This window comes from Lycorma delicatula, chromosome 11 (assembly GCF_047948215.1).
Source record: "Lycorma delicatula isolate Av1 chromosome 11, ASM4794821v1, whole genome shotgun sequence".
NCBI lineage: Eukaryota > Metazoa > Arthropoda > Insecta > Hemiptera > Fulgoridae > Lycorma > Lycorma delicatula.
The window spans coordinates 48,939,787-48,955,676 of record NC_134465.1 but is presented as its reverse complement, the minus strand read 5'-3'; the positions used below and the strand labels follow the sequence as shown (position 1 = coordinate 48,955,676).

The 15,890-nt window shown below is 29.2% G+C and overlaps 1 protein-coding gene across 3 annotated transcripts in view; it reads left to right on the top strand.

The window, feature by feature from the left end:
* Positions 1 to 15,668, top strand: part of Graf (GTPase regulator associated with FAK) — a 381,906-nt gene extending 366,238 nt beyond the window's left edge. For 2 of the 3 annotated variants that reach the window (XM_075378766.1, XM_075378764.1), the window contains exons 20-22: positions 5,128 to 5,196; positions 10,220 to 10,299; positions 15,449 to 15,668. In XM_075378766.1, the coding sequence (XP_075234881.1) occupies positions 5,128 to 5,196; positions 10,220 to 10,299; positions 15,449 to 15,540 (241 nt within the window). In that variant the 3' untranslated portion in view covers positions 15,541 to 15,668. The remainder of the gene's footprint in view (positions 1 to 5,127; positions 5,197 to 10,219; positions 10,300 to 15,448) is intronic. The other variant, XM_075378765.1, reaches the window with a different exon arrangement.
* The last annotated feature ends 222 nt before the right edge of the window (positions 15,669 to 15,890 follow it).

Sequence of the window (15,890 nt, the reverse complement as noted above, 5' to 3'; positions counted from 1 at the left end):
AAGCCTCAATACTTCATGGGTAATTTTATGACAACTTTAACTAAATATTGGTTGTAATATTAATTTTCAGTTTTGTCTTATTATTATAATATATTTGTATGCAGTATTGTTAAACTATGTTATCTATTTATTACCTCACTGAATAATTAAAACAGCTCAGAAAAATATATAATTTTCATTCGTTTGAATTTCTAACTTAATTAAATGAATGGTTAACTCCATTAATTATCTATTTGTTTAAATCTTATTTTAAATCATATTATGAATGGTGTAACATAATTATTCGCATCCTCATAGTAGCCGAGTTTGCAGCTGTGATGTAATTTTTATATGCCCTGCTTCTAATTTGATTTTGTTTTGGTTGAGGAATTTTCTATTAATCTTTTGGGTGGGGAAAAACTAGTTTCGATTAAAAGTCATTAAATTTTTTACTTTCATATTATATTTACCAATAAAAAAGATAGTTGTAGGACTTTCCCATCATGCAGCTAAAGCCACCATTTTGGAAAAGTTTTACAGCTGCGAGTTGTTTCTGATATACAACTTACACAAAACTTAATTTAAAATATTTATAATTTTATTTAATTCTATGATCCTAACTAAAGCACACGCATCACCTGTATTTAATTCGCATGGGTGTGGCATTACTAGTAGTGACAGTCGACATCAACTAAATTAATGTAATTTCACAACTTACAGAGAACAAATTTCGCTTTTAGGGTCATCACTGGTGTAGCCACGAGGCTTAACACACCAGGTACTGAGTCGATTGGGTGATAGAATTTGAGACTCAGCCAGACCGAGTTACTCTTTTACATTTTAAATATTATTCGTTTATTTAATTCTACTGCTCACCTGTAATTTCACAGCATAGCAGTAGTTTAGAGCATTTTTTGGGGTGGGTGTGTGATTTTGCAAATATTGCTACTTTTTAATCGTTGACAAATGTTCCTAAGAAAAATATGATCTTTTAAGTTGAAAATTTAATGGTATCAATGCCCCTGTACATAGAAGTAATCTGACCTAGTTCGGTCAAAATCGGTTTAGTAGTACTGGAGATATAAAGTGATTTAGAGGCCAACATCGAATACACACATACATATAAATATTAACATCTAGAAAATTTCCATCCTATTTTTTGGGTTCCTTATGTGTTGTAAACATTAAGATCCGGTGAAAACTAGATCTTAATTTTGGGCATTAATATGCCCAAATTGGACTGATTACAGTATGTTCCTTTCTAGAGCTATAGATCTGCTATAACGCTATCTAGACGGGAAAGTAAAAGTAGATTTATATTACTTTGATAATAATATTAATTTAAAGCTAAAAAATTTATAAATTAATTGTAAGAATTACGAATAGGCACTTTTAAGGTTTTTTAAAATTTGTCTTAGAGATAAATTATGTTAACTTGTATGCATAATACAGTTATGTTTAGAAAGAACCACACTGATTTTCTTGATTTATGTGTGTACTTCACAAGTATGAAAGGAGAGATATAATTTGTTTTATAATTAAATTATTTTTTATTTTTTAATATTTTCTTTTTAATATGCTATTTGTAAAGTTAAAAAAGTGGCATTTTGTGTGTATGCATGTGCATGTTATTGTTATTCAAGAATAAAATCCAAAAATTAAATCATTAAAAATAACATTCAGATACAATTTTAATTTATTATTGCAATTCTTGGAAATTATACCAAAAATTTATAATAAAGCATGATATAATAATCATGTAATTTTACCAATCCAAGTACACTGTTGTTTAAAGTAAAAATAGACTGATGTTTAGATTATTTTTAATTAATTTTAAATTATTATTTTCAAATTAAATACATGTTACATATAGATGTGAGTGAAGATTAAAATAAAAAAAATATAAGCTTTAGATTATAGGTAAGACAGTAAATTTCAAACCTTACAATCTTATGGTTTTTCAACATGTGAAATGTCGCAGAAAGTGGTATCATAGAAGAGGGTGTAAAGAAAAGTAAAATGCCAATGATCAAAGTCGAATTCAGTGAACTGGTTTCTTCCTATATATCACTGACATTTTGAATTCTGGAAAGTTCATTGCATACTGTAGACATTTTTCTTTCAAAATTGTTTTTGTTAGAAAATTTTTCAAATTATTAGAATTATCAGGATTTTTCATAATATTCCATAAGCTCTTTTTATTTTGTATCAACTTGTTGACACATACATAGGTCATAAAGAAAAAATTCCAGTTGCCAAAAGTATGTAATAAACAATAATAGATCATAGAAATTAGATTACTTGATTGATTTACATACTGTGGGAATTTAAAAAAAATACATTTTTTTAATAATATGCTATTAGCTATTATTCTTTGAAATAATGGAATAATTAAAAAATGTGTCTCCAAGATAACAACTATGCTTTAGTTGTACCATTCTAAAAAAAATATGTATAAATAAATAAAGATTATTGAACTCTTCAATACATTAATATAAAATGGATAAATTGACTTTCATTTGCCCCATAACTCAATTATTAATACCATATGAAAAGAAAAACAGTTTTTTCATTAAAACTGATAGCGTCATAGATAAAACTAAGACACATTAAATGTGTAATAAATAAATAATAAATTATATTTATTAATTAATTAAAATATCTTTTACAATAAATGTTTTAATATGGATGATAGATTTCTTAAATCATCCAGAATGTTTTTTTTTTTAAATGTATAATATGTATTTTGCTTTGTAACACATATATTATCATGTAAAGAATAGTGCCAGTGTCATTTGAATTCTTGGAAAAAATGAATTTTAAACAAATTTAAATTCTGGGACATATGACGGAATCCAAACGAGCTATAAATAAAATGAAACTACATAATTAAAAAGTTATTGATTTCCTACTTACTGAAGTATAATTTTTTCTATGATGTACTGTGGTTTGATTTATGTAGATTACTACGTGACCCAACTGCAAACACAGTATCTGTTGGAACAAAATGTATTTATTAAAATAATTTTTTTTTGTGTTGATTATTAAGTAGAATTTGATGGTCAATTAAGTAAAATAATATAAAATTACAAAATTATAATTCATCTAACCTATCCTCAGCAGAAATGGAATACTGTAGCAATAAAATATGTTATAAATACCATGAACTTATTACGGAGTTATATACATTTACCTGCAATTAATAGAATCTTTCCGATGTGGAAACAAAAAGAAAAAAATATATTATATTAGAAAAGTGATTGAAAATAAAATAAAACTTTGAAAATACAATAATTATTTTCTTAATTACACAGACAGTTTTGCACTAGTTCTTTAAGTTAGTGAATTATAAAACTAAGTTAAACTAAAGTACACATTTAAATTTGATTTTCTATAGATATTTCTGAGAATTATAATTTTAAAAAAAAATTAATTATTTTGTTTTTATATGATCTTTGTAAATTTTGTACGACTAATATTTAAAAATTTCCCAACTAAAGTGAATATTTTTATAGTACTAAAATTTAGAAGATTATCAAAAGATAGTACTGTTAAGAAGAAAAATATTATAGACTTTCACTTATTGAATAATAAATAAAAATGAATTTTTCCAAATTACAGTATATTTGTTGTGTTAAAATAATATAGAGTGATAGAGAACACCTAAAATAACAAATTAGGGATAATATAACTTTTGTACCCGTATTATAGGCACAGAATTCTTCTCCAGATAAACAACATATTTTTATTTTTGGTAAATTAAGGATCATTGAAAAAGGTTTCAGCAATTTAAAAAAATCCTATGTCAGAAACTACTGGAGATAATCAAAAGAGTATTTTTTCCTAAAATTCACCAACTCACCAAGTTTTTTTACATACCTTAGATTGATTGGATATGAGCTCCACTGGTCGCTTTGCAAACATCCAATCGATAATTGACTTTTCCTAGGTCCACTGAAACATCACAGGCATAACTGCGCCAATAGCAACAGTTATCCATTCTCTTAAATGTTGTACATTCCTGATTTTTTCACGACTTTAATATATTAGGAAAAAGTCGTGGGATGTCAAATTTGGGCTTCTTGAAAGCCAAAGCACTGGACCAACTCTATCAAACCAACGATTAGGGAATCTTTCATTGAGAGCACATCGAACGTCTAGGTTAAAGGGTGGAGGGTGCACCATCTTGTTGAAACCCACAAGTTTACCGAAGTTCACAAGAAAGTGATGTTGCTGTAATGTTTCAACAAGATGGTGTGCCTTCACATTTTTATCTAAGCATTCAAAGCGCTCTGTATGAAAGATTCCCATTTGTTGGATTGATAATGCCAGTCCTATGCTTTGGCTTCCAAGAAGACCAGTTTTGACACCTCTTTTATTTCTATGGGGATTCATTAAAAACATTGTCTACTGTGAAAAAATCAGTGATGGGCAACATTTAAGACAACAAATTACCGCTACTATTGCCACAGTTACGCCTGCGATAATCCAGCAGACTTGGGCAGAAGTTGATTATTGGCTGAATGTTTGCAGACCGACCAACAGAGCTCATATTGAAACATTCTAAGATATGTAAAAAACTTTTTGAGTTAGTGAATTTTTAAAAATATATTCGTTTGATTATCTCTAGTATCTTCTGAGATAAAATATTTTTAAATTGGTGCTATCTTTTTCGATAACCTGTATATTAAATAGAATTCTGTATTTAACAGAATTTTTCTTGATCCCTATATATTCCATTATCATGTCACATTGAGAGTAAAAAACTAAATTTCTAAAAAAACTAAACCAAGAAACATAAATGTAATTGTAGGAAAATTGTAGAGTAATGAATCGGTTTTATTTTACAAATGTTTATTACTGACATTTTTTAAAAAAAAGGAACAACTGTCTCTCTTTTTATTTTAAAATTATTAAATTAAGATTATAATAAAAATATTTTATATATTTCGCATATTAATTGCTGATTCTACCAACGTTTTTACTTTCATCATATTTTAATTTTTTTCATTTTTGAGAAGATATAATAGTTTAAACACAAATTAAATTTTCTTTACTGGTGCATACTATATACATATTAACAGTAATATTTTTTATACTATATTAAACATAAATAATTTATTTTATCTTACCTTTCATTTTATATAGGAGTCTTACATCTTCGCACAATTCATGCGCAAGTGGTCGTTCTAGTCCAGGGTTTACACAGGGTGTCAGGTGATCATCTTGTGATTCTTCCTGTGATTTTTTTTCCATTGTTTTAATTAATTATATTATGTTGTACTGTACTGCTTAGCATCTTTATAAGAAATTTCCAGCATTAGCTTTATTCTTCTGCATTTTTAGTGCTGTCAGACCATTTTTATTTATTTATTTAGTAATTATGATACTTTTTTGTTACAATTAAAGCATCAATTTAGCAGATATATTTCACATGTTCAAACCTTATCTTTTGTGGTCACATATACATATATTTCTTTTAATCAGCATGGCGGAATAAATTGTAGTAGTTTTTGTTTGTTATTTACTCTGCAATATTCTCTCTGTGTTGGGTTTGTTTTTTTTTCTAGTTTTTAGTTTTCTGCTTTGTATTATTTGCTGGTAATTACTTCAAGTAGTGTTGTTTTGCTTTTTTTGTATTGTGGCATTTGAATTTTTTTACTGTATATTTGATCGTTTATTTTTTTACTTATTGTTTTTTTGTTTGCTTTAATATAAATTAAAAGTTCTGCATGTACTGTAATTCTGCGTCGGATATGATTACTTGGCAGCTGTTTTCTTCATCAATAAATTTTGTGCTTGCTTTCTTTTTTATTTGGCCATAACATTCATCAACCTGATGTAATGTAGCAGGTTTTTCTTTATTTTACCTTCCTGAGATTTCTTTATTCTTCTTTCACCATGTATAAGGTTGACTCAAATAGTCTTTTTTGTATCATGTGGGGGGGGGAAGAAGTAAGCTAGAGTCAAAATGCTGGACTTTTGACATATGTAACTATTTCAAAAATAGTTAACTTGGTGGTTATTGATCAGCAGGTTGAAATATTAATGTAATTAAAACAAGTTGAAAAAGGAATTTAATTGTAAATTATCTTTTTTCAACCATTCAAGAAATTTTTGATAATATTGATGTTAAAAGTTTGAACTATCCAAGTTTTAGTGGATGGCACATGGAAGGGTGGTTGTAAAGCTTACATTGAAGTTGCTTTCAGTAATAACTTAGTGCTGATAATGCACAGGACAAGTTAAACTGTACTAACAGTGAACCAGAGTTTCCTAAGACTAGGGTATAACCCAAAGATCATGGCTCTTACTCATTGCAATGGAAATATCCAAACTTAGCTCAAAAAAAGGAAACCAGGTGAAGAGCAGAATCAGAGGAAATTTGGGAGTTGTTTTTTACTGCTTTAGAACTATAATGCATATAAGTGCTCCAGAAAGACAAATCAATATTATTTTCACATTATATGTTGTCTTTGTGATGCTTTTTGTCACAAATGATCAAACCTTCCAAAGCCATACAATTGGAAACACCATCATGATAATACCCCCTTCATTATTTTGTACAACCTGTTACAAAAAGTTTAATGAAGTTTGTAATAATTTCTCGATTTCACCAAATGCCTTCTACTGCAAATATAGCTGCTTATAATTTCTGGTTATTGTCAAACTGAAAATGTTACTTGAAGATGTATGATTAGAAAGTCAAAAGAACATTGAAAGAAATGTGTTGACATAGTCATTTTGTGATAAGAATTGAAATCTTATGAACATCAATAAAAGTAGTGAGCTAGAATTGTTGAGTAAGAAATGATAATATTTTGAAGGAGATGAGAGCAGAAATGAAATATTTTTATTTTAACACCTTAAGATTGTATAATTCTTATTAGACTTCTTTTGTCCATTTCATCATATTATTTTTCTGTAGTTTTCACTTCTCTCTTGTTCTGGACAAAGTACATACATTTTGATTACTTTTAACATTTGGCATATTCCCAAAATCCTAGTTTCTTTTAATGTCATCTAGCCTTTTTTTAGGTAGATTTCATAAATAAGCTACTTATTGTAAAATTTTGACATATATTTACGTTTCACATTCCCCAGACCCCAAAATCACCATCAGTTCAAAAGTTTTTATATATATATTTCACTTTCTTGTGGACACAATAATTGCCATAATTCTGCACTAATCACTTTCAAATTGATACATAAAATATAACAACCCAAAATCGCAGTCGAGCTTGTTAATGGGCAAAATCGGACTAAGGGAAGGCTTTTTCAAAAAAACAAAATATCGCTGTAACTTTCTTATTAATTAAAATATCCAATTTGTTTAAAGTTCCTACTATTCTTTGGATAAGAGCCTAAAACTTATCTAAGTAAAGTTTTTTGATATCACCAACCATTGGCCCAAGTGGTGGAAAAAAATAGGGTTTTAAGACAAAAAAATCATACCTCCCTTAATAGGTACAGTATCAAATTGGTTGAAAGTGATCGTTAGTCCTCTAAAACATTACCTAAAACTTTTGTCGGAAACAATTTTTGACATGGCTAACCCTTACGGCAAGGTATGACCAAAATGTTGCTGGAATTGTAAGAAGATGGGGCTTATCATACGAAAAACATGTGAAACTTCGTTTCACATGTTTTTCGCAATCATTGTCGTATTGAGTAAATTTGAAGTTTTTCGTAACTTTAAGATGGAAATCTTTTTATCCCCTACTTAGCACCGGTAAAATGTACCTCTGCCTTCTGGCATGCCGAAAGGGATTTTTTTACTTGAAGAGTGTTCACCACAATATAAATCTTGTATTCCATACAAAACAATTATCCTTCTTTTTAACCATTTGCTAATATTCTTGTATTTTTTTACTTTTTCTTTTAAAAATCTTCTTGATCGTCTATATTCTTATTTTTGTTTATTATTTTTCAAAATCTAATTCATGTTGTGATGTTACTCAGATATTTAAATAAAATATTTCTCTTTGTTTTATTATATTAAGATTTTATTATATTTTTATTACTTTTAACAAGTTTTGTAATCATCTATTTTATCTCATTTCTGTATTAAAGCTTTATGTATTTAATTTTCTTGTCATGATTATTTTTTCTTTGCTTGCTTAAGGTAGGGTAGTTGCTATTGTAAAATAATTGTTCCTGATTATTAATGTGGCTGTATGTTCTATTAGATAAATATAAGAATAATTTTAGTGGTGTACTTTTAGTTAGTATGTTTTTAACAGTGAAATTGAGTAAATAGTGTGTGTGTGTGTATATATGTGTGGGTGCAGTCAAGAGGAATTGGATTGATACTACAAATATTTTTAACTGAAAAAGCAAGTTATGCAGGTTGTTTATAAATGAACCCTTAGGTTTAAATTTATAAAATATCACCTAAATGAATAGGTTGATTTTGAATTTCAATATAAACTTCATTTATGTCCTTGTAAATATCCAATAATATTTTGTGTCTGCCTATTTCATTGTCCAGTTTGTCAAATAATGGCAATCATGGCAGTATTGCTTTCTCCCACAGACGATCAAGATAATGAATATTCTTTGAGTAAAAACATAGTCGTTACATACACCTTCACAATATTAAAATTAGGGGTATAATATCTGAACTTTGCTACTGCTACAAAATCAGCCCTTCTTTTTCAACTTAACTGTTTAAAAATTAAATGTCATGCAACTTAAATAAAATAGTTGTGAAGCAATTTTACTAAATTTTTCTAAGTTCAGATAATAATAAAAATTGTATAAAAATAAATAATATTTGCCCAACTGTTACTGAGACAACTTGATGTCGTTAATTCCTAGTTTTATTCCTCTTCTTTTTTTATTTTTATCATTATTTTGCTAATAAGTTTTCATTATTTGGAGTTGACCACCAATATTTTCTATACTTCATTGTTACTTCCTTTTTGGGTTTGTTCAAAATTTTATATCATTTTTAGTAAATCAATAGTACAGCTTTGTTTATTGGTGATTATAACCTTCTCTGTAGTTCACCTTTATAAAATACAAAAAAAAAAAATTGTCTTAAACAATCATATATGTTTTTAAATAATTTAAAAAACTCCAATGGTCTGCTTCAGTATGGTGTCAATCTAAGAAGTGTGCTTTTTTACATTGAATTAGTTGTTTAAAACACTGTAATAATATGTAATTTCATACGTTTAATTAAAAACAAGATTGAAGAAAGGTTATGAAAGAGAAAAATTTCTAATAAAACTAGTGGAAACCTCAGATGTTTATCAGGAAAGAATATTCCTTTCGTATCAGCATACATACCATGTGCTTACCTATTAAGCTGTTTCATTTTAGTATTTTCTTTGATAACATAGCCTAAATTGGCACTAATTTTAACGAAAATTCTTTTTTCATCAATTTTTTATTGAAATTATCAAACTGTAGTATTTCATAACACTTTTTTAAAATGGCCAAAGAAAAATTCCCACCTTTACTGTTGAAATTACAGTAGTTATTTCATATTGTCCACCATACTAAAGATGATCACAAAAAAACTTTTAAAAAAGTCAGATAAAATCTTTGTGCTTAAATATACATTTTAACACTAATTTTTTTGCTGTAATATATTTTCTTAATGAAGTTAAGAAATATGGAAATGCATCACTTAAAAAAATGTAAAAATATTACAATGTACTTTTTTGTCTTATTTGTTTTGATTAGTTTACTACATAAGTATGAAAGTTGTGTATGGGAATATGGGATAGAAGTTTTTTAGTGTATTTTGTACAGAAAAGGCCATAGCTGACCAGAATTTAAACCCGAGACTTTCCAAGTAAAAGGCTGAAATGCTACCACTTTGTCATACAGATTGGTAAATTCCGACATGTCTCTTCAAATATGTAAAAACATTGAAGAATATTACAGAAAATAATAAATTTTAATTTGAGGAAAAACTCAAATTATGTTCTCAGATGTTTCATAAGATAAATCACTTCAAAGACAAAATTTTTCTTTTGTGGTTTAATTGCTTTGTGTTTTTCTTATTTTGTACCATCTCTTATTTTTAAACCATCTCTCCAGTTCTTTCAAAAGTTTAATTGTATGCTTCTTGTTTTGGTATGTCTTTTACAATTTTTGTATGAAAGGTACTAGAGCAATGCTTGACATTTAAAATTTTTATTTAAAGATGTAATATTTAACATTTGATACATAAATAGGAAAGTAGTTTTTAAAAAAATTTCTAATATCTTTTTAATTTTGATTTCAGGAGAGTCAGAACATTATATGCTTGTTTAGGAGAAAATGATGGTGAATTATCATTTGAACCAAACCAAATAATAACAAATGGTTAGTATATTTTCAAAAAATTTTTCATTCAACACCAAATTATTATCTTTACGTACAAGAAGATTTTAAATTATTTCCTCCATCATGTTTGATAATTTTGTATAAGATAATCATGAAATGCAGTACACATTATTCACTTTTTAACAGATTTCAAAAAAGTTGATGCGTTGTTTGACATGTAGGTAAATTTCTTTTACGAGGTGCGACAATAAAGTAATGAGACTGATGTGAAAAAAATGTTGCTTACTGTTTTAGTCATGTTTAGTGTTGTCTCCTTCAAAGTAGTTCCCTTCTGATTGCACACACTTATTCCAGCGCTTCTGCCATTGATGGTAACATTTCTGGAACTCATCTTCTGTAATATCCTCCAAGACCCTCGTCACAGCTTTTTGGACATCTTGTGTTGTTTGAAAATGGTGTCCCTTGACTGCCATTTTGACTCTTGGAAATAGAAAAAAGTCGCACGGAGCGATATGTGGTGAATAAGGTGGCTGTGGTAGTACTGAAATTTGTTTTGAGGTTAAAAATTGCTGTACTGACAGCAGTATGGGATGGCGCATTATCGTGATGCAGAATCCAATTATCAGCAGTGTTGGCACGGACACGAAGAACTCGTTTACGAAGTCTCTCTAAAATTTCTTTGTAAAAATATTGGTTAACTGTTTGTCCAGGAGGTACCCACTCTTTATGAACAATTCCCTTGGAATCGAAGAAGCACACAAGCATGCATTTCACTTTTGACTTTGACATGCGAGCTTTTTTTGGTCTGGGTGATCCCTTTGAGCACCATTGCGAACTTTGGCGTTTTGTCTCTGGATCGTATTGAAAAAACCAACCTTCATTACCAGTGATAAAACGGCTCAACAAATCTGGATTGATTTCCGTTTGCTCTAACAGATCGGCTGCCACATTTTTCCGTGTTTCTGGTTGTTGTTGTGTGAGATTTTTGGGGACCATTTTTGCACAAATGTTTCTCGTAATTTAATAATCTTAATATTAGACAAACCGTTCCTCGATTGATGTTGAGTTCTTCTGCAATCATTTTCACAGATAATCTTCGATCAGATCGTACGATTTCACGCACCCTGGTCAAGTTGACATCTGTCCGTGAGGTTAATGGTCGTCCACTGCGGTCTTCATCTTCAACATTTGTTCTGCCTTCACTAAAAATTTTATGCCACCGAAAAACTCGAGCTCTTGACATACCCTCCTCTCCAAAAGCCTTCTGAAGCTTACCGTAAGTTGTCGTCGCGTTTTCACCCGATTTAACGCAGAAAGAAATGACATACCGTTCCGCAATATTTTGCGGTTTCATTTCTGTGACGAGAGACACAAACACGTGCTCACTTATTACAGCACAACTCACAACTGAGCAGTTGCATCAATGTGCCAGTTGGACTAGAAGTAGCTTATAGACCAAGGTCAAAGATGCTGTACCTATGCAAGCTGCAGGGTTGCCACATCTTGCAAAGAAAAATCAGTCTCATTACTTTATTTCCGCACCTCGTATATATGGTCAAGCCTTTCTCAACAACCTGTTGCACTGATAGTTCTGGTGATCTCGTAGAGGAGCACCTCTACAGTAATTGTTTCCTTTTATATTAATGGAATATGTTTTTAAACAAAAATTTACATGATCACATACAAAATTATAAAATAATATTTGTTTGTTTTTCATCATTATTAATTATCAAATGGACCAGAAATGTTGATAATAATTGTTTTAATTTCTGCTATAGCGATATATGCTTCTACAGCTACAACAGGAAAGTATATGAGATGTGGCCAAAAAAAACCGGATTAATGCTACAAAACCTTTATTTTTTTCTTCACAATTTTAACATAATCCCCTTCAATATATTTCCTCCATAATCCCTACACCGCTCCATGCAAATTTTCCACTGGTCAAAGCAGTGTTGAAAGTCATTTTCAGAAACCATCTTCATGGTTCCTGTTGCTTTGTCTTTCATAGCTTCAACAATCTCAAATCTCATTCCTTTCAGTGTTGAAAAACTATTAAGTTAATCATAGACTGTATGTGTATTAAGTTCCATAACACAAAATGTAACATTATGTGTCACACAAATAACACCCTGAAACTTGTAAAACCAGTGCTCAACGTAACAAGTGTTCTATGCCAGGCTTACTACAGAAAGCGAGGAGTGCAATTGCTTTCTTCATTGACTCTAACCCCACTTATAAATACATCAAGCTCACTAAGAATTCAGGAGATGTTTAGGTTTGCAAGTGATATTTCACTTGGTTCACCTCAGAAACTACATTAATTATAATAATGTTTATGATAGAATTAAAATATTTTTTTAATTAATACCGTACCACCTAATAAAATAAAAAAAATTACTGGCAAATAAGCATATAAGTATTGAAAATAACTTTTAGCAATCTAAATTTATCTCAGCTGATTTCTACTGTAAAGGGGGCATTTCTTCAAGGAAAACAAGAAAATTAAATAGGATAAATTGTAAAGGCAACAATATTTGATAATAGCCAAGGGTTGAGCCAAAGTTCTACGGTTAAAGAAGACAATAATATTGCATAAATGGCTATAATCTTAAAAATACACTATTCCAATATTGTATTCTAATGATATAACTGAATTCATTATGATTTTTTTTTTTAAGTATTTTGTTGTGAAATGTAAGGAAAATCGTATCCAGAAAGTAAATAAATAATAGATATTCTTGAATTCCAGACAGGCAAGCTTGATAATAATTTTTAAAGTGTGCCTAAACATTCTATTTCTTAATTCTATAAGATCAGATTCCTTGTGAACAACTTTTTTAAAAAACTTTTTTTGTAGATTTAACCATACTTTAAATAAAAAATAAATTTAACAGAAACAATAAAACAAATTTGAAAAACACCATAACATTTAAAAGTGAATATTATATTTTTTTCACAAATTTAAAGTCTTAGACCAAATTAAGAGTTGGTAAGTAATTTTTAATTTTGTGTTGACTTCTAACAGTAACATTTTTTGTTAACAGCAACATTTTATAATTTTTATTATCATAAAAATGATTATTTTAAATTTTTTAATACGTATTTTCAAGATTTTTTAGTTGAGAAAAATTAATCCTTTTAAAACATGTAATGTTCAGATATACATCTTGTAATCCTTCCAACTTTGTTTTATAATTTTCATGGCTTTCTCCATGAAATTCTAATGATTTACTTGCCAGTGATTCATTTCATATTATATTTTATAATAGTAATTTTATAAATTTCTTATTAATGTTTGAATTTATGTTCGCAAGTATACTTTTTTTTGTAAGTATTTGTGTAGGTAATTTTCATTTTTCATGTTGTAATTTTTTCTTGGCAAGCGAACTTAGATGTTTCCATTCTGTATTCTACCATTTGGATTCTGCTCAAAATGATTAATCAAGGTTTCTTTACAATTTAATGTTGGATGTAAACCTTCTTCTAATAAACCGTTGTTTAAGTTCTGAACAAATGTGAATTTGGGTAACTTTATGATGTCTTGGAATCTACCTTGAACATGTTTTACAGTAATTCAGCTTTTCACAATTGTGAAACTGTTATGCCAATACTCACGCTACAAATTTCTTAGATTTTAATGCGACTGTCTTTGCAAATAAGATAATTAATGTACTAGGCTCGGCTGATAAATTTTACACACATATGTATAGCATGGCAATGAAAAGAGATATTGGAATGAAATAAATGAATAAAAGTACAATACCGTAGCTACAAAATGCAGTATTTAATTTTCAATATAATTCTTGTTTACACCGATACACTTTTCCCAATGTGAGTTAAGTTTTTGCATTCTGTCACTGAAAAATTCTGGCAATCTTTCTCGGATCCAAGTGGTTGCTGTGACCACTTGGATCCGCTGTGACCACTTGGACCACTGACAATAAGGTGAAGGAAGCTGTTTCCTTCATCTCATTGTCAGTGGTGTAATGATTATCTTTGAGATCCCTTTTGAGATGAGGGAAGAAGTGGAAGTTGCATGGAGCCAAATCCAGCGAGTATTGCGGATACGGAATAGGCTCAAACTTCAGCTTGCAGAGAGCCATCAAAGAGTTTGTGCAGTACCCATTGCGCATAGATTTTACAGTAACCCAAATTAATCGATAATATGGCCTACTTACTCTTTAGATATGCCTAACTGAATAGCGATGCGTTCCTGAGTGATTCTCCGGTCACTTTGAAGTCAATCATCTATCTCCTTTCAATGTTTCTTCTCAGTCACAGAAACTGGTTGTCTGCTGCAAGATGCATCCTCAATTGTCGCTTTACCAGCTTCACATTCGTGAAATTTCAATGCCCACTCCTGTTCAACAATTCGCAGTACTCCTGTCAACAGTTTCGCTACTGTAAACCACTTTTAAACAGTGAAAAATATTCGTTGGATTCACGTTTTCTGCTGTTAGAATTTTGATCACTGGGCACTATTTTAACCGTTATGACATATTGGCTGTACTCGACTCCATTTTAACTGCTACTAAAAACAAACCAGTTAACAGATTTCAACGCATTATCACAGGTTTGTAGTGAAGGATTTTAGCTATCATCACGCCCAACTCGATAGTACCTTTTGTCTCTGTGTAGCATGGCAGTGTGCAAAATTTATCAGCTGAACCTTGTAACTTGAAAACCATCAGTCGAAACTTCCATTGATCTTCTGCTATGATAAAATCACACTTGTTTTGCACAATTTAAACTGTTCGATCTACTTATAAAAATTTATACAGTTAATACACTTTTTACCATAGAGTTTTAACACTCATGAGTGAATTTCAGTCATGAGTGTTTTATATTTTCAGTACACTGTTCTTACATCAGTACAAGTATCTAACAGAACCGATATTTTGAAAGAAAAAATGGAGTATAATAATGGAATGGCTGATATTTCTGCATGAGGGATGCCAACTTGAATGTCAGACAGTTTCAATTTATTCTGTGAAACAGATTTTCTGCTGTTGCCATTTGTCTTTAATTACTGAACGACCTTGTAATATCAAATATTTATAAATTTTAAGTTCATAAATTCAGTGATAGCATGTACCAAAATTTATTTACCAGTTTTAGTATAATTCACCAATTAATTATAATGAATTAATTATTTTCTAATTTTAATTATTATTTTCTTTTACAGTAAGAACTTCATTAGAACCTGGTTGGTTGGAAGGTACTTTAAATGGTAAGACAGGCTTAGTTCCAGAAAATTATGTGGAACTGTTACCCTGATGTGCCTAAATCTATCCCATTTCTTTCTTTCTATTTATTTAGTAATTATTTATATATAAAGATATATATATATATATAAAGATATTACGATGATAATAGTTATTGTAATAACATTATATTGTTAATGTTAATTTGTAGATAGTTTTATTGTAAGATTTTTTTTTGTTTTGCTTATGTAAATTTTATTTATACAAGAAGTGTATTTGGGAAATGTAGGGCTGTTTGTTAATAAAACATAGTATCTATGTACTTTTAAATAATTAATTTCATTGTTATATAATCACATTTTAACATTCTTTTTTTACATCGATGGTTTGTTTTTGTTTTTTTTTAATGTGTCTCTGGTTTAC